This window comes from Magallana gigas, chromosome 2 (assembly GCF_963853765.1).
Source record: "Magallana gigas chromosome 2, xbMagGiga1.1, whole genome shotgun sequence".
In the NCBI taxonomy this organism is placed as follows: Eukaryota; Metazoa; Mollusca; class Bivalvia; order Ostreida; family Ostreidae; genus Magallana; species Magallana gigas.
The window spans coordinates 14880404-14900676 of record NC_088854.1 but is presented as its reverse complement, the minus strand read 5'-3'; the positions used below and the strand labels follow the sequence as shown (position 1 = coordinate 14900676).

Below are 20273 nucleotides of genomic sequence, written 5' to 3'. Positions count from 1 at the left end.
TCCCGGGCGGGGTAGGCCTATTTGCTTTACTTTATGAACTTAATGAGTCCAAACCCTCGATCACGCCCCCCCCCCCCCTTCTAGATACGACCTCTTCATGCATATTCTAAGCTGTTGTGAATAATGTTGTAAATGGTTACAACCAACTATCAATGCATTCTGATTACTTACCCAACTATCAACCAGTTGCTATCCTCCTTTAAAATTTTCAGAAGAATGTTAGATTTATAGTATTGTCGCCCAACATGTTAACATTTTAGACTGCATGATCTTGGAATTAATATGATGATGGCTAAATGGGCATTGCCTGTTAATCAATATATTAATGTACGTTCATAACAGATTTTTATTTTATTTAGATTTCATAATATACACATGTATGTCGATAAAACAATAAACTTCATTCAGTTGTATATTTTTCAAATAACTTCATTTATTGACAATTATCATAGTCGTGGATATGAGTTACATAAAACAAAACATTAAACATAAGCATGCACAAGATATACTTTAACTAATGTATTTACAATTGACAAACCAAAAACCCAACACATCCTTTTATAGCAGCTGTAATGTTTTTATGATTGATAAGTTCCTTAATGTGATTGACATTTATATATGTGTTCACATTATATATATTATTATAATTCAATCTACATTGGTCATATTTTGAACAATACAATACAAAGTGTTTCTCATCCTCAGCAAACAATTTGCAAAAATTACACAGACGTTTTTCTCTTGGAAAAGAAGGGTTAGAATATCTACCAGTTTCAGTAAATAATGAATTAGCTGATTCTTTATTTTGTTAAGACAGATCTGCCACGTTTTTTTAAAAGGTAGTTAATGTTGAAGTTTTTCAAATATTTATCAAACTATGCTTATAAGACTATGTTTGAATAAATACAAAGGTATTTTTATGTACAATGCAAATAAAAATACTTGTTTTCTGTAAAAAAAAAAAAAAAAAGAAAAAAAAAAAAGATAGCAACTAGGTCAAAAACCAAAAGTTATCTTAAAATGTTGCATACAGAGTTTCGATAAACGATTTTTGTTTGTTTAATAAAGGGGGGTTATCAAATAATACCGATATTACATTTTATCTGTAAATATGCTAGTAAGTACGACCCCAGTCGGAATGGAATTCAGTTGTTCCTTTATTTATTGTTATTGTAGAACAATGGTTCCGATTTATTTGAATTTTTGCGGCAAAATTGTTACCTTGCAAACTACGACAAATACGTGTACGACTTACTATAAGACCTGGTGATCACGTGATCAATATTTTATTTCGAAATATTTTCTGTAAAAGTTCTTGTATTGCCTAATATCTTTAACATTTAAAAAAATGTTACAGTTGTGTCAGCAATTTATTTCTTAATTATTTTTGTCTGTATTTTGCTTTACTCCAAGATATTTTCGTAGATGGAATAAGTGTGACGTCACAGCATAATAGTATTTCATTGGCTGTCTACTGCGTCAGAGTTCCTTTCAGTGACCGCCTGGGCTGAGATGGCGTCGACCAAGGTGAAATCGCAACAACAGGTGAGAAAAATTGTATTTTACAGAAAGAAAGGGTTGATTTTTACTCATATTTATTCTTTTAGGTAACATTATTGTCTTTCACTTTTTATTTAACGTTATATTTGTAAAAGACTCCTATGAAGTTACAATTTTAGCTTAGCATTACAAGGTGAATTCTGAGCGTTGTTATTTTTGATGGTCATTATTTTGGTCAGTACGACTTTTATACCATTTATTGTGATACCATTGTAGTTTTCAGTACGATTTTATTTATGGTGAATTTAATCGCAGTATTTGATACATTTTTTGTGTCCTGTTATTATAGGAATTTTTCTGCCAGGGTGTACTCATAAATATTCATGAGGCCTATATATTTTATTTGTATTTTGTTGTTGCAAAATATACGTTATTTGTTAAATTGAAAAACTTAAGACCTCGAAATTAATTGCAAAGTTCCTGATTTTACTTTATTCTTACAATTTGTGAGTAAATTTACTCTCAATTGTTTCATTTCCTGCACGTGAAATGGAAAAGGTCACGATGATTTAGAGGTCATTTCACCGCTGAAGTTTACGCTTCAACAAACACAGGACATGCTGTCAACTGATGATATATAGTCTTTTACTTTGACAATATACAAGAATGCAGTCTCTGTTACATCAAATCTGTTATATAACAAGCTGACAAATGCTTATGTTAATATTTTATGCAAATTATTATTAAATGTATGGCATTAATGAAAAAAAGCAAACGGAAGCCTAAATAAATCTCCCGTGTGTGTTCAAAATGATGCATAGTTTTAATTTTAACTGTGGTGGAATTTATTTATAGACATGTTAAGCTGTTAACAAAGCTGTCTTTCTAGCTGCTCTCAATCAGATAATCTTAGACCACAGTTTTATCTTGTTACATAATTTTACATACAGTTATGCAATTTTATTCTTTTGAATTATACTGCCCAGTGTACAAAACACTGTCTAGGTATACATGTTAAATAAACACCTGTAGGCCTACTAATGGTGGTCATTGTGTCATATTATGTAACTATAGATCAGTGACCAGCTTACCTTCAAGCAAAACAGGATAGCATTTTCCCAAAACTTACCAGTCATAAAAACTGCCATTTGTAAAATATTTCTGGACAATAAATATTTTAAACTAATAACCATAAATCAATAAAAAGGATTATGTTCTTCCTCTGAATAATGCTGAATCTTGCAAATTGTAATTGCATGTTATTGCCCCTAGCTGTAAACAGCAGGAATTTTCTTTGTTTGAAATTCTTTGTTTGAAATTGGATGATTCCATCTGAGCATTTGGAGGTACTCTTTTTCAAAGTAATTATTTAACAAATGATTTAATGAAGCATAATGCTAAAAAAATGATGATTTGAAAGTTTGAGAATTTATAACCACACTATTGCTCTAAATGAAATAAATCCTGTAAACAGAAATTGAAAGGCAAGCTCTTATTGACCTTAAGCATTATATGCAATGGTTTGTGTAGATGCTGTACATTAAAGGTAAACACTTAAAACAATATTTTTTTTATTGTTCTTTGAAATATATGAAGGAATTCTATCTTTAAAACATAAATGACAATCATTTAAATCTTGCTGTTGAAAGCAAAGCTTGGTTGAATTAAAGAGAACTTTTCCCTATATAGCATTTATGCAATGATAAAGTTCAAGGTTAGCATCATTACTGGGGTAATTAGGAAAAAGAGGGGTCCCTTGCAAACTATGACCAATAAAAAAGGGTACTTAGACGGTAGATGCTAAGTGAGAAGGGGGAAAAAACACATGATGTACTTCCTTGTTTTGATGAACAAAAATAGGAATTTTTCCAGCATTGATTAAAAAAAATACAGATGCCAGTAAACAAAAAAAGATAATAAAATGTTTTACTCATTTTTTCCCCCCAATTTTCTTTTAACAGAACCCACGGGCTGACAGCTACCGCTATGCTGTCACTCCAGGGGGAGAGGACCCCAAAAAGGGGAAAAAGAAGAAGTCCAAGAAGGAAAATCTGGATGAACTCAAACAAGAGTTGGAAATGGATGAACACAAAGTCCCCATTGAAGAATTATACGCTAGGCTAGGCTCTGACCCCTCCATGGTAAGTATTCGATTTTATAATCGCAGCTGTTTCATATTGATAATAGAATTATGATTTCAGATCTGCTGCTGCCTCACCTTTGACTTAAATATTTGCATGTTAATGTTATTATAATAATTCATTCTGTTCAGCTAAAAAGCCAATCTTCTTGTAAAAAAGAAAAGAGATTTTTTTTTGGTCCATTTAATTTGCATATATATATATATATATATATATATATATATATATATATATATATATATATATATATATATATATATATATATATATATATATATATATATATATATATATATGAAGATAGTATATTGTGCATTTTGGAATCTTTAATTTTGAGGCAAATGATTTAAAAATTCACCTCTGTGTATTTACAGGGATTAACATCTCAAAGAGCCAAAGAAATTCTGGAAAGAGATGGCCCCAATGCCCTGACTCCACCTCCAACAACCCCTGAATGGGTCAAATTCTGCAAACTTTTATTTGGAGGTTTCTCATTACTTCTGTGGATTGGTGCCATTCTCTGTTTTATAGCTTACTCAATTCAGGCCAGTGCCTATGATGATCCACCAGGTGATAACGTAAGTGTTTATAAGTTATTAGATATGGATAGTGATTAAAAATTATCATTTTATTGATTTTTTACTACTCTGTTAAATCATTATATCTTACTATAACCTCTATTTTCTTGAATTTTAGTTGTACTTGGGAATAGTGTTGACAGCTGTCGTATTAGTTACTGGAATTTTCTCATATTACCAAGAAGCAAAAAGTTCAAAAATTATGGAAAGCTTCAAAAGCATGGTTCCCCAGGTAAGTTATTTTTCTACAAATTAAGCACAGGAGTACAAATAGATGGGTACTAGCAAGAACTGGACAGTCATTGTTTTTCCTTCCTTAGATATCTCATTTATTAACCAAAAGATATGAATGAATTAAAATGAATGATCAGTATTGTATCATAAATACGAATATTGAAATGTTATGCCTGACTTAAAAACATTTTCATATCTTTCAGTTTGCTGTTGTTACAAGAAACGGAAAGATTTCAAACATCAAGGCTGAAGAATTGGTTGTGGGTGATGTCATCGATGTCAAATTTGGAGACAGAGTGCCAGCTGACGTTCGTGTCATCACAGCACATGGTTTTAAGGTATGCTTCTGAAACTCTTTTAATTAAATATTTAATGTTAAATCAAATTTTCAGGTGAAAAAGATTGAAAGAGTTGATATAAATGAAGCCTTATTTTACAGGTAGACAACTCTTCACTGACTGGAGAATCAGAACCTCAGACCAGAACTGCTGACTTCACTAACGATAACCCTCTGGAAACCAGGAACATTGCCTTTTTCTCAACCAATGCTGTGGAAGGTAAATTTTTTGCCATTTTGTTTTAGATTTTATGAATTTATATATCAACTAAAGTAAAGCTAGATATGACATTCTCATGATATTTTCATACAGGTACTTGCAGAGGTATTGTTATCAGATGTGGTGACAACACTGTCATGGGACGTATTGCTAACTTGGCCTCTGGTTTGGAAGTCGGAGAAACCCCCATTGCTAAGGAAATTGCCCACTTTATCCACATTGTCACAGGTGTCGCCGTGTTTTTGGGAGTTACATTTTTCATCATCGCTTTCATCCTGGAGTACTTCTGGTTGGATGCTGTCATCTTCTTGATTGGTATCATTGTCGCCAACGTACCAGAGGGTCTTTTGGCCACTGTCACTGTAAGATCTTGTACCTTGACTTCTCTTTAAATTTTAACAATCTTATTTAACCTGCAAATCATTATTGAAAGATATGGTTCTTTTTCAAGGTGCTTACTTGATTATCTTCTTTCAGGTGTGTCTGACACTGACTGCCAAAAGAATGGCAAAGAAGAACTGCTTGGTCAAGAACTTGGAAGCTGTAGAAACTCTTGGATCCACCTCCACCATCTGTTCTGATAAGACTGGAACTTTGACACAGAATAGAATGACAGTCGCTCACATGTGGTTTGATGGGAAAATCGTCGAGGCTGATACCAGTGATGACCAGACCAGTAAGTTGTATTGATGAATATGATTTAATACTATTTATTAAGAGAAATATGTCAGGTTTGGTATTGCTCATATTTAAATGGAAATGTAATCTGAAAATTAATCGTGTTTTAGATGCTGCATACAGTGGTTCTGATGAGACATGGATGGCCCTTGCCCGTGTTGCTATGTTGTGTAACCGTGCTGAATTCACTGCCAACCAAGAACACTTGCCTGTCTTGAAGAGGTAAAAAAAAGAAAGGACAATTTTTTTATACACTGTTATGTAAAGATAATTTTATGAACACTTTATAACTCTTTCTGTAACTTGTAGAGAGTGCAATGGTGACGCCTCCGAATCTGCCCTTCTGAAATGTGTTGAGTTGTCCATTGGAAAAGTTACAGAATTCAGAAACAAAAACAAGAAGATCTGCGAAATTCCATTCAACTCAACCAACAAATACCAGGCAAGTAAAAGGAGAACCATGTTTATGATAAAAAATTGTAACATTTGAAATTAAAAGTAAATACCCTGCTGTAAAAGTTTTTTTTTATTATTTGTTCTTTTACTTTTGAAAGGTGTCCATTCACGAAACAGAGAATCCAAATGATGCTAGATGTATTCTTGTGATGAAAGGAGCCCCTGAGAGAATCCTGGAAAGATGTTCAACCATTCTGATGCACGGAAAGGAAGTTCCCATGGATGATAACTTCAGGGAGGCTTTCAACAATGCTTACATGGAATTGGGAGGTCTTGGAGAACGTGTGTTGGGTAAGTTGTAGTTTTGGCCTAAATTTGTGAAAGATATTTACAGCAAACTCTTAAAGGTATTTAAAATAATCTTTCAAAAAATAATTTTTTTTATCAGGATTCTGTGACTACTTCTTGCCTTCTGACCAGTACCCACCAGGATACCCCTATGATTCTGATGATGCCAATTTCCCCCTAACTGGCCTCCGATTTGTTGGTCTTATGTCTATGATTGATCCTCCAAGAGCTGCTGTCCCAGATGCTGTCGGAAAATGCAGAAGTGCTGGAATCAAGGTGTGCAAATAAATTGTACACACATTTGATGTTTCTCTCTGTTTACATTTGACCGGATTTAATAGCCCTTGATTTGTATTACAGGTTATCATGGTTACTGGTGATCATCCCATCACAGCCAAGGCCATCGCTAAAGGAGTCGGAATTATCTCTGAAGGAAGCAAAACCATTGAAGATATTGCAGCTGAACGTGGAGTCCCAGTGGAGGAAATCCAGGATACCAGGTTTAATCTTTATTTCAAATATGTTTCTCATTGCATTTTGATTTATAAATGAATGGCATTGCATCATTGATTTTACATATACAGTAAAGGTGAATTGATTTGTGTTACAGTGCTGCCAAGGCTGCTGTCATCCACGGTAGTGACTTGAGAGACATGACCCCAGCCCAGATTGATGAGGTCCTGAAGAACCATTCTGAAATTGTATTTGCGCGTACTTCACCCCAGCAGAAACTGATCATTGTGGAGGGATGCCAGCGACAGGGTGCCATTGTAGCCGTAACTGGTGATGGTGTCAACGACTCTCCTGCTTTGAAAAAGGCTGATATCGGTAAGCATACTGGATTTTTCTTTTGTTTAATTTTAATAAATGATTTGAACATTTGATAATTTTATTTTTCATGAGATAATATTTGAATTAAAAGGAGAAAATATTTATTTTAGGTGTTGCTATGGGTATTGCTGGATCTGATGTGAGTAAACAGGCCGCTGACATGATCTTGTTGGACGACAATTTTGCCTCCATTGTCACAGGAGTAGAAGAAGGTTGGTTTATTTTCTCTGTATTTTATCTGAATCATTGAGACATGTTGATCAGTTTTTGTTAATGGTTCTCTAAGCTTGCATTAAAGTGAAATATAATGTTTTTCCTTCACAGGTCGTTTGATCTTTGACAACTTGAAGAAATCCATTGCTTACACACTGACCTCCAACATCCCCGAGATCTCCCCATTCTTGTTCTTCATTCTGCTGGACATCCCTCTGCCTCTCGGAACCATCACTATCTTGTGTATTGACTTGGGAACTGACATGGTACCAGCTATTTCCATGGCTTATGAAGGTGCAGAGAGCGACATCATGAAGAGACAGCCTCGTGATCCATTCAAGGACAAACTTGTCAATGAGAGGTGTGTGCAACATTATTGTCTAATAGTGATGATACAAATGACTAAATGAATTTTGATTATATGATAATTTTTTGGTTCTTTATGTTTCTCATTTAGAAGTTATTATCTCTTCATTTCAGATTGATCTCCATGGCCTACGGACAGATTGGTATGATTCAGGCTTCCTCAGGATTCTTTGTCTACTTTGTCATTATGGGTGAAAATGGTTTCTGGATGACCCGTCTCTTGGGAATTAGAGAACAGTGGGACTCTCAGGCTGTTAATGATTTACAAGACTCCTATGGACAGGAATGGGTAAGCTTATGACTTATTTTTGCCAATATGTCTTGAAAACTGCAATGATGGTTCTCTTTGATAATTATTATATTGCACATGGTTGTAAGAATTGTATGAATATTGTTTGTATTTTCAGACTTACAACCAGAGGAAGATTTTGGAATACACTTGCCACACCGCTTTCTTTGTGTCAATTGTGGTTGTACAGTGGGCTGATTTAATCATCTGTAAGACTAGACGTCTGTCACTCTTCCACCAGGGAATGAAGTGAGTAGCTCTAGATTTTTTTTACAAATTGTTTCACAGATATGAGTTACCATACATGTATACCTTGAAAGTATGCTTTTACTTATGCACTTTATATTCTTCTTTTCCAGGAATCATCACATGACCTTCGGTCTGTTCTTTGAGACTGCCTTGGCTGCTTTCTTGACTTATTGTCCAGGATTGGAGCAGGGTCTTCGTATGCAGAATCTCAGGTATGATTCCTTTCTCCATTTGATGGATTTCAGTTAATCTTTTTTAATGATGATATAACAGCAGCTCTGGTTTTGGACAGTCTTTTACAAAGGAATCATTTCCTTTTCAGATGGTCATGGTGGTTCCCAGCTTTCCCATTCAGCATAGCTATCTTTATCTATGATGAATCCCGAAAATACATTCTTAGACGCAATCCAGGTGGTTTTGTGGAACGTGAAACATACTATTAAATAGGTGCAAATACAGACTAATTCAATAGATACATTTGTGTTTGTAGAGAATGTGAACAGATTTACATGAAGTTTTTAAATCAACATTTATGAAATATGTTCAAGAAACAGACTGTATATATAACATCGTATGTACACACATATTTGGCATTGTTTATAGACATTTTGGTATCCCGATCCTACTTGAATCTGTTTCTTGGGTGATTTTATAAGTGCTGGTGTATGTGGTTGTTGTTAACATGAACTTTGTTCAATAAGCAAATTGGTTTTTTTTTTTAAATATTGCTGTTTTACTTGTTAACATGTCATTCTTTAAGATCACACTTGTACACTGAGGCTAAAGTAAGAGTTCACAAGTTTTTATCACCGTAGGTAGTACTGTTAAACCATTTGTCATGTACAAAAAAGAATGATACTTAATGTTTTATTGAGACAATATATTCTATATTTTTATTTTCGCTCATAAATTTTTAATTTTATACATGAGTGTTTTTATTAAAACCAAAAATTGTGATCTTTTATTCAGATTGTTCACTCTCATTTGTAATAAGTTGAGAACCAAAATTTGCACTTTCTATCCTATTCTTTTTTGTTTAATAATTATCTTCTGTAATCATTCAGAAAATCAAGCAATAGCATCAAGTTCAGTGTACAGATCTGAGTGGATGTGTTTTTTGTACATAATATTGCACATATCGTAACCAGGAAAAACTTTAAACTAAGAAAATTAGTCAAAATTGATATGCTTAAAGAAGCAGGTTATTGCCAGTAAAATGAAAGGTATTTAACTCGTTTAAAATCAGTAAGATATCCAATTATTGAAATATGGGATTATATATAAACTGTATTCTGATTATTGTAATATATACTACCAAATAAGCTTTGTGTTTAAGGGTTAAGGAAATGAAAGAACATTCCAAATATTGCATACAACACCTAGATGTATAGTTTGGTACTGTGTAATCACAAGGCAAAAATCAACTGTGAAAGAGATGCAATATTGTAGACTAGATGTTTTATTCCTATCTAGAAATAGAAAATTCATTTGAATTCAAAAGTAGAGTAGATTTCTTGTTCTAAATTTCATTTCTACCTTTTCATAGCACTGAATCTCAAATCCCCCCAAAAAGATGTGCAACAGTAATCGCCTAGCATTTTTTTCTTGTTCGCTTTGTTTGTCATTTCATATACAGAGAATAGTGATGCAAAAGTCAGGAGTTCTGATAATGTGGGTAGCTATTTTAATTTTATGTAGAACTTCTGAGCTTTTGTCACAGTGCTAGCGAACCAGCTACAGCTTGTAGTAGAGTCGCTGTAAAGCCTCACACATAGCGACCCTCCTCATAGCTGTAGTGGTGCTGCCTTACAAAGGAAGATTTTTTCTTTAAATAATGTATCTTTGCTGCATGTGTTTAGCACAAACCTTGTTTACTGGTTTATATAGAACATTTTTGTCCATTCAGGTGGAGTCTTGTCTTTCATTTTTATAGAACATGAATTTCACCTGCCAATTGTTTGTAGAGGAATAACACAATTTTCAATAAACCTTTTAGAGACTTGTCAGTGTCTTTCTGTCTTTTATCTCAAGTTTTTCAAAAGATCTAGACTTAAATGCATTCAGTAAAGCCATCAACCATGTCAAACTACAGTGAAAGAAAATTGTTCGAGTGTAACTGCTTTTCAGTTAAAATGTAACTTTCCATGAATTATGAATAAGAGGGCTGTTAGATTTATACGCGTTTAACACTTGTAATGTATGACGAAGAAACGAATACATACACGGACAAGGGTGTACAGTCGGATTCCCACGTCTCCTTTATAACTTCTCACAATGACTGTAACAACAGGTTACATGATACTGAAGGTTTTAACTACTTTTACTGGGATCTTCATGGTTTCCTGTATCTTTTGCTTACATGATGTCAGCAACAATAGGTACAAAAGCAGAGTAATGATAACCGAGGGAATATCAGGCAAAGTTGTAAAACTCTGACCCCAGTATCAATTTATCATGCATCATTTTCGAAAAATGAGCATAGGCTATAGCAGTGCGTAGTTCTGCCCAGCTAAATAGTTTCTACCCCTGGGTGAAATTTCTAGTTCTAGTGATCTTTTTTGCGTAGAAAGAGAGATAACTCTATTTAGATATACGACTTCTAAGCAAGGTCTGTTGGAATGAGAGTACCAAACCCCCGGATGTTTACATCAGAGAAAAATTTACAGAACGTTGTAATCAGGAATGAATGGGTAGGCGTTACACGATTGGCTGAATTCAGGTATGTGACAATTCTCATTTTGTAGTAAAAATATTAGTTTTTAAAATAAATGATGGAATGGGAGAATATTTTAAAGAATATAGCAACACTAGGAAAAATTGTAGGGGTGGGGGTTGATTTTTTATTTAGAGTGACATTTACTGCCGATCGCTGTAAGTTGTAAACAACTGCAAATTTGACCTATAAACGCCACGGGACCCTATATTTTTGGGGTCATTTCTTGAAAGGTCTTGAATTGAAGTTTCAAATGATACCAAAAATTGGACTGTCACTATTATAGTAAAGTACTGAGAGGTCATAACGTTTGTATGGAGTTCTATGGGAAAATAATTGGTAGGCTTTTCCCTATATATGTTGAACATATTGTTTGTTTCGGGACCAAAATTGAATTTTAAAGGATTTTCTATGTCAAGCAATTCAAAAGAAAATCCTGTATAACAATGTACAGAAAATTCAGGGAAGTTCAATGTCTACAAGAATAAAGAAAAAAGAATTGAATCTCACACCCCGACTGTCACTCCCGCACAAAATGATACATTTTCTGAGTCAACAGAAAACTAAAACCACTAAAAACAAAGTTAGAGTTACCATATTTTTCATTCAAAGCGGTTTAATGATCGATAAAACACAACATAATAAAAAGAAATTGGCACAAAAGAAAACAGTCAAAGATAAGTATTTAAAGCTTTTATCAATGTAAAAATGAAAAAAAAAACCTATTCCATTTAAATAATGGCACGACGTACGGTATATTTAGCTGGCAATATTTCAAAATATTTCAAAAAGTAACGGACGGATGATGAGGGCGTTAAAATGTCTCGTAATTGCAATTTTTATCATAATTTATCTAAAAAAAAAATACATATTTCTAGTTACAAATAATTTACTGAAAATAATGAATTGAGTTGTCTATTGAGAAACAAAACTGTTTTCATTTTTCAGTAAGATATGAATCTTCGTGTAATCAGTTATCAAAATCCCCGGCCAAGATAAGTAATCCATAAATTGGTAAAATACGAGGACACTTTACATTGTAAAACGCATTGGTCTAAGTGATAAGCTAGCACATAAAAACTAACCAAAACAAATATGTATTATATCAGAATGAAGAAATATAAATTGTGTGTTGTCAAAAAATGAACAAATCTGAACAATAAAACAATAGAACATTCACGTTCTAGTTTGACTCCATGTGATTTCAATTGTTAATTCCATCAAATGTAACTCCGACCCCCCCCCCCCCCCCCTCCCCCCCGAACAACAATAAACGATAAGTATATTCAAGCATTTGAGAACAGGAACATGCAAACGCATTATTTTATGAAAATGATCATACGCATATCAAGAATGGATAAAAACACTCAAATTTTAAAAAGAAATGTTCAGAGTTCTTGAAAGTCTACAGTGTCATTTGTCATTGCATGATAAAGAGGTGATTGGGGTGCATCGAAACCACTGTTCTGAATAATGATACTGTGTTGTTTAGACTATCACGTCAACACTAACTTTTCTCTTCATTTCCGTATTTTGATCATGAGAAATAATAAACGGTATTTATCTAATCAAGGCGACACCACGTGTCTAGGTTAATCGACAGGGTTGATTTTGGAACTGTCCTTCACAATCCATATCGCAAACACAATGCATAGAATCTGGAAATAATAAAAACCCACATTAATTCCTAGTAGCAATATACTATACCGGGAAATTTCAACGCAAATTAAGCCATTTAGGAACATGACAATTGACGAAATTTCAAATCAGAAACCTAAAGTTCTTGTAAAGAACAAACTGGTAAGCAACCAATGTTTTAAGAAAGTTTGTTTCGTTGCTTGTTTAAAGATGTTGTCTTCGACATATAAGCTTGAAATTCTTAATTTTCAATAAACAAGCTTGAAAACTTTTTTCGATGAATATGCTTGGAGAACTATGTTTCCCGTACAAGTAATGAGTGTATTCTTAAAACAATACTAGTAACCAGGGTAAGAGCATACCTGAAACACAAACAGCCCCACCAGGATTCCTATGGTCATTGGTTTATTGTCCTCGATCAGGTCTATCACAGCCTTGTAGCACCCCTAATAAAAAAAAATCCCATATCATTGGTCATTTATATCACTAATTCAACTTTTAATGCTATAAAATGATATAATGCTTTTACACTTGAGAAAAATGAAACTTAATCAATAAAATACAAACAAACATTAGGAAAACATCAACTCCAGAACAGGAACCATTATGTAGAGTCGCACTTACTCTGTTGAAAAATGTAGGTGTCATTTTTGCACAAGTATGGGCATTTATTGACGAGGGATTGGCTGCGTTCAGGATGTCTTCCGAGAAACCTTTACAACAGGACTGCGGCACACTTGGTAAATCATTGTAATCATTCCATCCACAGCATTGCATCTATACCAAAATAAATAAACTCTTGTTAATCTCTCTCTCTCTCTCTCTCTCTCTCTCTCTCTCTCTCTCTCTCTCTCTCTCTCTCTCTCTCTCTCTGTAATTACATTTATAAATAGGAGATCCATGGCTCTGCTTTGTGGATCTGTGTTGAAATTACCACCGGAATCAATGATTGGCTGGTACTTCTTTATCTCCTTGGTCAGGGGATCTGACAGCAAGTTTTTGAGCTATAGTAAAAATGTATAAATTATAAAAATGATTCATAATATTTAAAAAAACGTTAAAAAATAATTAATACTGTTTAGGATTACAAATCTTCTGTTCCCAAAGGAACAATAACTAAACTTATAAAGAAAAAAAACTACATACCGTGTCTGAAAACAAAAGTGCGACAAACGTGATCTCAGCCACAATGAGGATGATCATGACGACCACATACTGGTCAAAGATAGAAAATTGTTAAACTACTCTGAACAATGATAAAGAATGGCATAATTTTAACAAAAGCAAAAACGAGAAAAACCCACCAAAACACATGCATTATTAAAAACTGCAATACATATGCATATCATGGACGTTTCCCCTATATACTCACGCCAATCAGGAAGACTTTGATGCTACAACAAGCACCGCACCCTCCTAGCACCCCCATAACGACTAGGAATATTCCCAGTCCGATCAGGGCCCATGCCAGACCACTGACTACGTTGGATATCGCGGGAATTCCCTCAAAGGCTTTTAGCGCCGAGGCTATGAAGTCAGATCCCACGACAACCAGAGACCCGGCGGCGATCAGCGCCAGTCCAATGAGCTGGAAAAGAGTCGAAATGTCTGTAGATTCAAAGAAAATTCTCAGAGTTCATAGAATCGAAAGGCATCATTTTTTTTATTTGAATGACAAGATGACGAATATTGCACAGGAATTCAACAATGCGCAATACATATAGTAGCTTAATGATCGCTTAAAGTGAAGTCAAAAGTAAATTAATTGATTAAATGTCATTAAATCAAGATAAAAGGAAATTAGAATATCATATTTTTCTTTTTTTTTTTTACAATCATACAACTTGGCATAGAAATAGTAATCAAAGTTTAGAATCTAATAGGACTATATATTTTTGGCGGAACATTGGCGTAGGAAAATATCACATGTCTTTGCAATTCCGAATTACTGTAGATTCATGAGACTATTTAACATTTTAAAACAAAAATATTAATGTCGGATTTTTTTTTCAACTAATGTGAACTAATGATAAGGTACGATTTCAGAATATGTTTTTAAAATAATGATTTGCCTACCAATTTACATTTTTTTATTAGCTTTTTGAAGCGGTTTATAAAAAAGCGTAAACTGCCCCAAACCATTTTATATCGCATAAAACTAATTAATATTGCATTCATTGCTTAAAATTTAATTTTTTGCTATCAAATGCAGATAAAAACAGTCATTTGATCTTTAAAATGTCATCAAATTGTACAAAATTCAAACGTAACGTCAGGCGGATTAATACATGTACATGTTTGACGTTAGTCTTACTATGACTTAGGCAACATTCTTTATACAATATAAAATAATTTTTAAGCCAATCAGAAAGCGCGTTACAACCAGAATTAAATTATTTCTTTATAATTTAATTCTGATTGTAACGCCTCATTTGTTGGCTAAACAATAATTCATATATCTCGTATAACATAACTTGCCTACGTCACAATACGACGCGCGTGCAAAACGTATTATTCCGCTTGACGTTACGTTTAAATTTTGTACAAATTAACATCTTTTAACTAATTAGTGGGCTATATTTTCTGATTTTAGTACTAAAAAATTAAATTATAAGGAATAAATTTAAGTTCTACCTATGTTATACGAGTATAACATAACTTGGAACAGTTTACGCTTTTTTATAAACCGTTTCGCGGTTTATAAAGCATAAACTGCCCCAAGTTATGTTATTTATTTACATTCCACGTATATCTTGCATGTAAAGCTACTGCAGATATAGCACCATAACGCAGAAAGGGTACTAAAAGGTTAATTGACGAGTTTTAATTGTGACGTCACAAACGTTAAACGCTGATTAATACAACGTCACAAGCGAAAATCAAAGATCACGCTTGTGGCTGTTACAGTGGCTCTTCCATTAATTTAAACTTACCCATAGGATAGTACAGTAATTTTGAGGTATAATTCGCATTTGCGTAGAAGGCAAGAATGTAAAAAAAATGTAAATATAAGCATTAAATCCTTATTTTTTGAAAGATATGGTCTCATAACTGCAACGGTGTGTGCAAACAAATTTTCATAACGCGCTAACGCGCGTTATTCAATTTGTATGCACACACCGTTGCAGTTATGAGACTATATCTTTCAAAAAATAAGGATTCAATACTTAAATATCGTAATATTTGCATTTCCATTGTTCTTTCCCACTGTAAGCCCATACGGAGGAGCTGCAATTATTTCTCTATAATCGCAATTGCTCTGTCAGTATACTATGACGTCATAAAGGTGTAACGTTATAGGCCTATAAACTTTTCCATGACGTTATAGATTTAAACCACTATACGATACATCATGTGTTTTTCTCCAACTCCATTAAAACTGACGTATTTACATGTAATATTAAAACATGTTTTTGATAACATTTTAAAGGAATTACTGTTATATAACATATCATTGATTCTGTTAACAAATCTATGCGAATTAAAAAGATACATTAATGTCTGAATGTTTACTTTTGATGTAATAGCTAAATGTCAAGGTCTAGGCTAATACAGGGTATTTGCAAGTGGTAAAATGCAAATATAAGTAATAAACAACGATTATTTAGTGAACATGGCATTATGAATAGCAACTGCTCTGCTGGCATATTTTCCATGATGCGCTAGCGCGCATCATGGAATATGCCAACAGAGCAATTGCTATTCATAACGCCATGTTCACTAAATAACGTTGTTTATTTCTTAAATAACATAGGTAGAACTTAAATCCATTCCTTAAATGTAGGGTCTTCAAAATATGTAAAAATCAGAAATATTTTAATATTGGAAGCATTAAAAAATAATCAAAATATCTTCAAAATTTAAGAAAATTAGAAGAAATGCGGGCTAAGCAATACCAATTTCAGTTTAGATATTAATTCCAATTTGGTAATATGAGCTGATATACATTCTAATATTCTATCATTTTAGTGAAGAATTGAAACTTGTTTGTGACCTTGACCTGACCTTGATACGAAAACAAGAAGGTTAAATTTGATTAAACTGATAGAATCATTTGGTTATATGATCTGCTTGACTGTATGAAAATTTAATGAATTTCTTAATATAAGAAGGATGTCTGATAACGAGAAGACTCCTTCCTTGATGGCATGGTGTATTTGCAATCTGATTAAAATCAGCCGTTCTAAAACGCTACTGCTCTCGAGATTTTAATCAGATTTGATGTTTTTGCAGTTTGGAAGGAAAAGGAGACAAAGATTATAATGAATCAAGGAAATTACAAAATGTATGAATCCTAATGAACATTCTTATTAAAATTAAATATTATTAAAATTGAAATATTTTAATCTGGAGAGATTTTTTATTACATGAAACAACTAAATCTGAAATACATGTTTGAAAATGGTACATCTATTTGGGAACATGTACTTTAAAAAGTTTGCAAAAATCTAATCATAGTAGACTTTAAATTTGTTATGTTTTTATTCTTAATTCAGAATTCTGTACTTAGGATGGAGTGAGATGAAAGAGTATACATCGACCTGGCCGAGGTGACAATTTCACAAACTAGTAGTGTAAATAAGGAGAAAATCGATTGACCTTCTCAAAATTTCGTACGTTTCATATGCTGGGCTATATGTATGAAAAATTCATTATCTCCTGTTTATTTGATAACTATGCGAGATCGGGAAATATTTGAAAGACATCAGCATAGAACCTCCCCATTTCAAGATAACTAACAATAAAAATGCGGGACTTAACGCGTCAGACTGCTGTTATATCCACGAAGATATTAACATTGGCGTTATTGATATTCCTGTTTCATACGTCGGTTGTTAGGACAAATATCAAAACAGGAGAGTTATTAAAATTGATACATGTAATCGAAAATAAAGACACCAACTTGTTCTTTACTGTTATTTTGAAACCGATGCGTCATAAGATGCAATTTTTTTTTTCAGATCAATATCTCAATAATGATTTTTTTGGTTAAAGATTGGTATCTTATTGATATTATTTATTATCTATGCTTACTTATAATATAAGTATGACTTTAGGTGGAAAAAGAATCACAATAACAGTGATTTTAGGTTTCTTGCTCTTCTTAAGATGACTTGTTCATTCACGTGTAAATTTTGACAGAAGTTTAATAGTTTTCATTTCATTGAACACATACTAGATAATGATGTAAAGATAATACAGAGACATGCTAGCTTCTTTCACGCACTTTTTTTTCATCTTTTTTTTCCATTTATTTTTATGTACACATTATACAGCAATCGGACAAATTACAACCCTTTTTCTAACAAATAATGGGATTTTAAAAGTTTGAAAATAGATTTTGTACGATATTCGTTTTCCAATTGTTTAAACAAAAGTCTAAAAATATTGAACTTTCATAGAAATTCACAGAGGTTATTAAAGTATTCGTCAACAACTTACCAGAAATAGTGTATTTAATATTCCAAGAAATAGCTTTGCGCAACATGCTCCTGTGCTCCCCATTTTTAAGCCTTAAAATTAAATTAAAATTTTAAGGAATACAATGTATCGCACCGCATAAGGAAAATTCTATATAAGAAATAAGATAAATGAAATCAAAACCCGGTCTTAAGTTTACCACTTGCACTTGAAATAAATGATTTTCTGTGTTTGTACCGTTTAGCAAAGGCAGACCCTGTGCTTTAACCAAACCTTGATAAGATAAGATTTAAAGCTTTACTGGAAACATAGAAACGGATATCAGTGACTCGGTTTTCTCCTCGGCCCGCATTGGCCAATGCCTTGTCGCAATGTTTGGATGGGCTGATAAAAGTGTCGATTGTTGCAAATTTATCTCCAACCACTGTGTCTGTACCCAAGCAAACTGCGTTGTTTTGCTAAATTAATTTTTTGTTGTCCTCCAGTCCCGTAAAATGACAATGTATAATAGAAGAAATAGATTCGGTCATTTTGCTCTTTTTTCTGAATATTCAGGTTATAATTGTGATGATTTAATTTCAATTCTCTTTATTGCTGTTGCATTTATTTATATATTTCTTTATGGCAAAAGTTAGAGTAATCTATAGCAATACATTTCTATAATCTTTATTTTACAACTAGGTGTTATGATAGGCAGATTCAACCTTACACTCTACAGGTATTCAAGAAAATGAGAACAGACCCTGACAATCAAACTGCTCCAGAATATTGACAAATGTTCAGATCTGCCAAGTTTGTTTGAATAACCATACACCGCACAGAGTTCTTATGTAATCATTTTATTTACTCATTGGACATGTTAAGATAAGTAGAAAAAAATCAAATTAATTTTAGCGAATACACCAGAATGTTCAATTCTACATCCAGAACGTTATTCATGCTTGGTAAAGTCAAGACGAAGCAGAACGTACACGCGACATAAACTCCAATATGTTGATATAGTTTTTAACTCTATGGATTTTATTTGTATCAAGAATTGTCAATCCGTGATTAATTCATGGTTATTGCAGGTAATAAATGACATTAAAACCAGCATTTTTAACACATGCTGTTCAACAGACCTTTTTCTCTTACCCAACCAAATAATTAGGGACTCAGCAAGTTTCATAGAGTGATGTTTGTGTGTCCGTCCATCCTATTCCATATGTCCGTAATATATTTCCGTTACCTTTGCCAAAGTCGAAAAATCCTTCTGTAATCCCTGTTCCTAGCACGGTTTTTTCTCCATCTTGATCGGGTTGGTCAAACTTCACCCACAGAATACCTGTGGGTGAAAGCGTGCAGTGACCTTGAATTAATATTCTACACGAAGTTCAAATATAAAGGTCAAACAACCAATCTCTGTAAAATCCTTGTCCTGTCCTGGGTACATTTTGTCTCCCTATTACCCAGTCGGACTTACACTTCACCCACTGAGTGCCCATGGAACCCTGAATGTGAACCATTTTTCGTCCGCCTGCTTGTCTATGAAAATCAATTTCATTTTTTACTTAATTATGACACATGCATCAATTGATTGAGTCAGTTAGTTAGTTAGTTAATCTAGTTTGATCCTCCTTACGATTAAAAATGAAGAGGAAGATGCTCTTCTTAAACCATTGACTAAGTTTCAAAAGTATAAATTACGAAACTCTTTTCATACCTATCAATGTAAAATGCCTGATGTAGTAAAAAAAATCCAAATAAAGAAGTCAATTTTATTGGATTATTGTATGATGTAAGTTCTAAGAGTTTATGTAAATATACGAAAGCCCAGAAGGTTCATTCGTACGAAATCCCGATTCATACTTTTAAAAATGACTTTTTTGCTTTAAAAACCTGTACATGTACACAGAGAGAGAGAGAGAGAGAGAGAGAGAGAGAGAGAGACAGAGAGACAGAGAGAGAGAGAGAGAGAGAGAGAGAGAGAGAGAGAGAGAGGGAGGGAGAGAGAGAGGGAGAGAGAGAGTATGTGTATACATGTGGGGGTGGGGTGAGGGGTAAGGGTTTTTCAGTAGAAATAAGCAATGGGGGCGAAAATCCACGATAAATTGTGGGATAAAGAGCATAACACATACACGG

The 20273-nt window shown here is 33.4% G+C and overlaps 2 protein-coding genes across 3 annotated transcripts; one reads left to right on the top strand and one right to left on the bottom strand.

Moving 5' to 3' along the window:
- Window positions 1–1407: 1407 nt before the first annotated feature.
- LOC105338008 (sodium/potassium-transporting ATPase subunit alpha) lies at window positions 1408–9344 on the top strand. The gene is made up of 20 exons (XM_011442971.4): window positions 1408–1545; window positions 3462–3641; window positions 4016–4219; window positions 4338–4451; window positions 4657–4791; window positions 4893–5010; window positions 5104–5372; window positions 5488–5686; window positions 5799–5910; window positions 5998–6130; window positions 6243–6435; window positions 6533–6708; window positions 6793–6932; window positions 7043–7260; window positions 7374–7475; window positions 7588–7837; window positions 7957–8131; window positions 8250–8380; window positions 8491–8592; window positions 8703–9344. Exons 1-20 carry the CDS (start codon window positions 1513–1515, stop codon window positions 8821–8823), a joined length of 3105 nt encoding a protein of 1034 aa, XP_011441273.4. The 5' UTR covers window positions 1408–1512; the 3' UTR covers window positions 8824–9344.
- Window positions 9345–12377: 3033 nt separating this feature from the next.
- Window positions 12378–18484, bottom strand: LOC105338010 (tetraspanin-9). Of its 2 annotated transcripts, none has more exons than XM_034448155.2 (8): window positions 18390–18484; window positions 18174–18244; window positions 14104–14319; window positions 13878–13946; window positions 13613–13735; window positions 13356–13508; window positions 13094–13177; window positions 12378–12751 (listed from the first exon to the last, which is right to left on the bottom strand). In XM_034448155.2, the coding sequence occupies exons 2-8, from the start codon at window positions 18234–18236 to the stop codon at window positions 12686–12688; spliced, it is 774 nt and encodes a 257-aa protein (XP_034304046.2). In that variant the 5' UTR covers window positions 18237–18244; window positions 18390–18484; the 3' UTR covers window positions 12378–12685. The 2 variants fall into 2 exon arrangements, with proteins under 2 accessions (XP_034304046.2, XP_034304045.2); XM_034448154.2 differs by having other exon boundaries at window positions 18352–18428.
- Window positions 18485–20273: the final 1789 nt, after the last annotated feature.

Excerpts from the sequence above, each read along its gene's own strand:
- LOC105338010 (XM_034448155.2), bottom strand. The coding sequence starts at position 18,236 with ATGGGGAGCACAGGAGCATGTTGCGCAAAGCTATTTCTTGGAATATTA. Across the intron at positions 13,509-13,612 it reads TGGATCTCCTATTTATAAAT|ATGCAATGCTGTGGATGGAA; the intron begins GTAATTACAGAG and ends ATTTTGGTATAG. Across the intron at positions 12,752-13,093 it reads TGGGGCTGTTTGTGTTTCAG|ATTCTATGCATTGTGTTTGC; the intron begins GTATGCTCTTAC and ends TATTATTTCCAG.
- LOC105338008 (XM_011442971.4), top strand. The coding sequence starts at position 1,513 with ATGGCGTCGACCAAGGTGAAATCGCAACAACAG. Across the intron at positions 4,452-4,656 it reads TCAAAAGCATGGTTCCCCAG|TTTGCTGTTGTTACAAGAAA; the intron begins GTAAGTTATTTT and ends CATATCTTTCAG. Across the intron at positions 5,011-5,103 it reads CTCAACCAATGCTGTGGAAG|GTACTTGCAGAGGTATTGTT; the intron begins GTAAATTTTTTG and ends ATTTTCATACAG.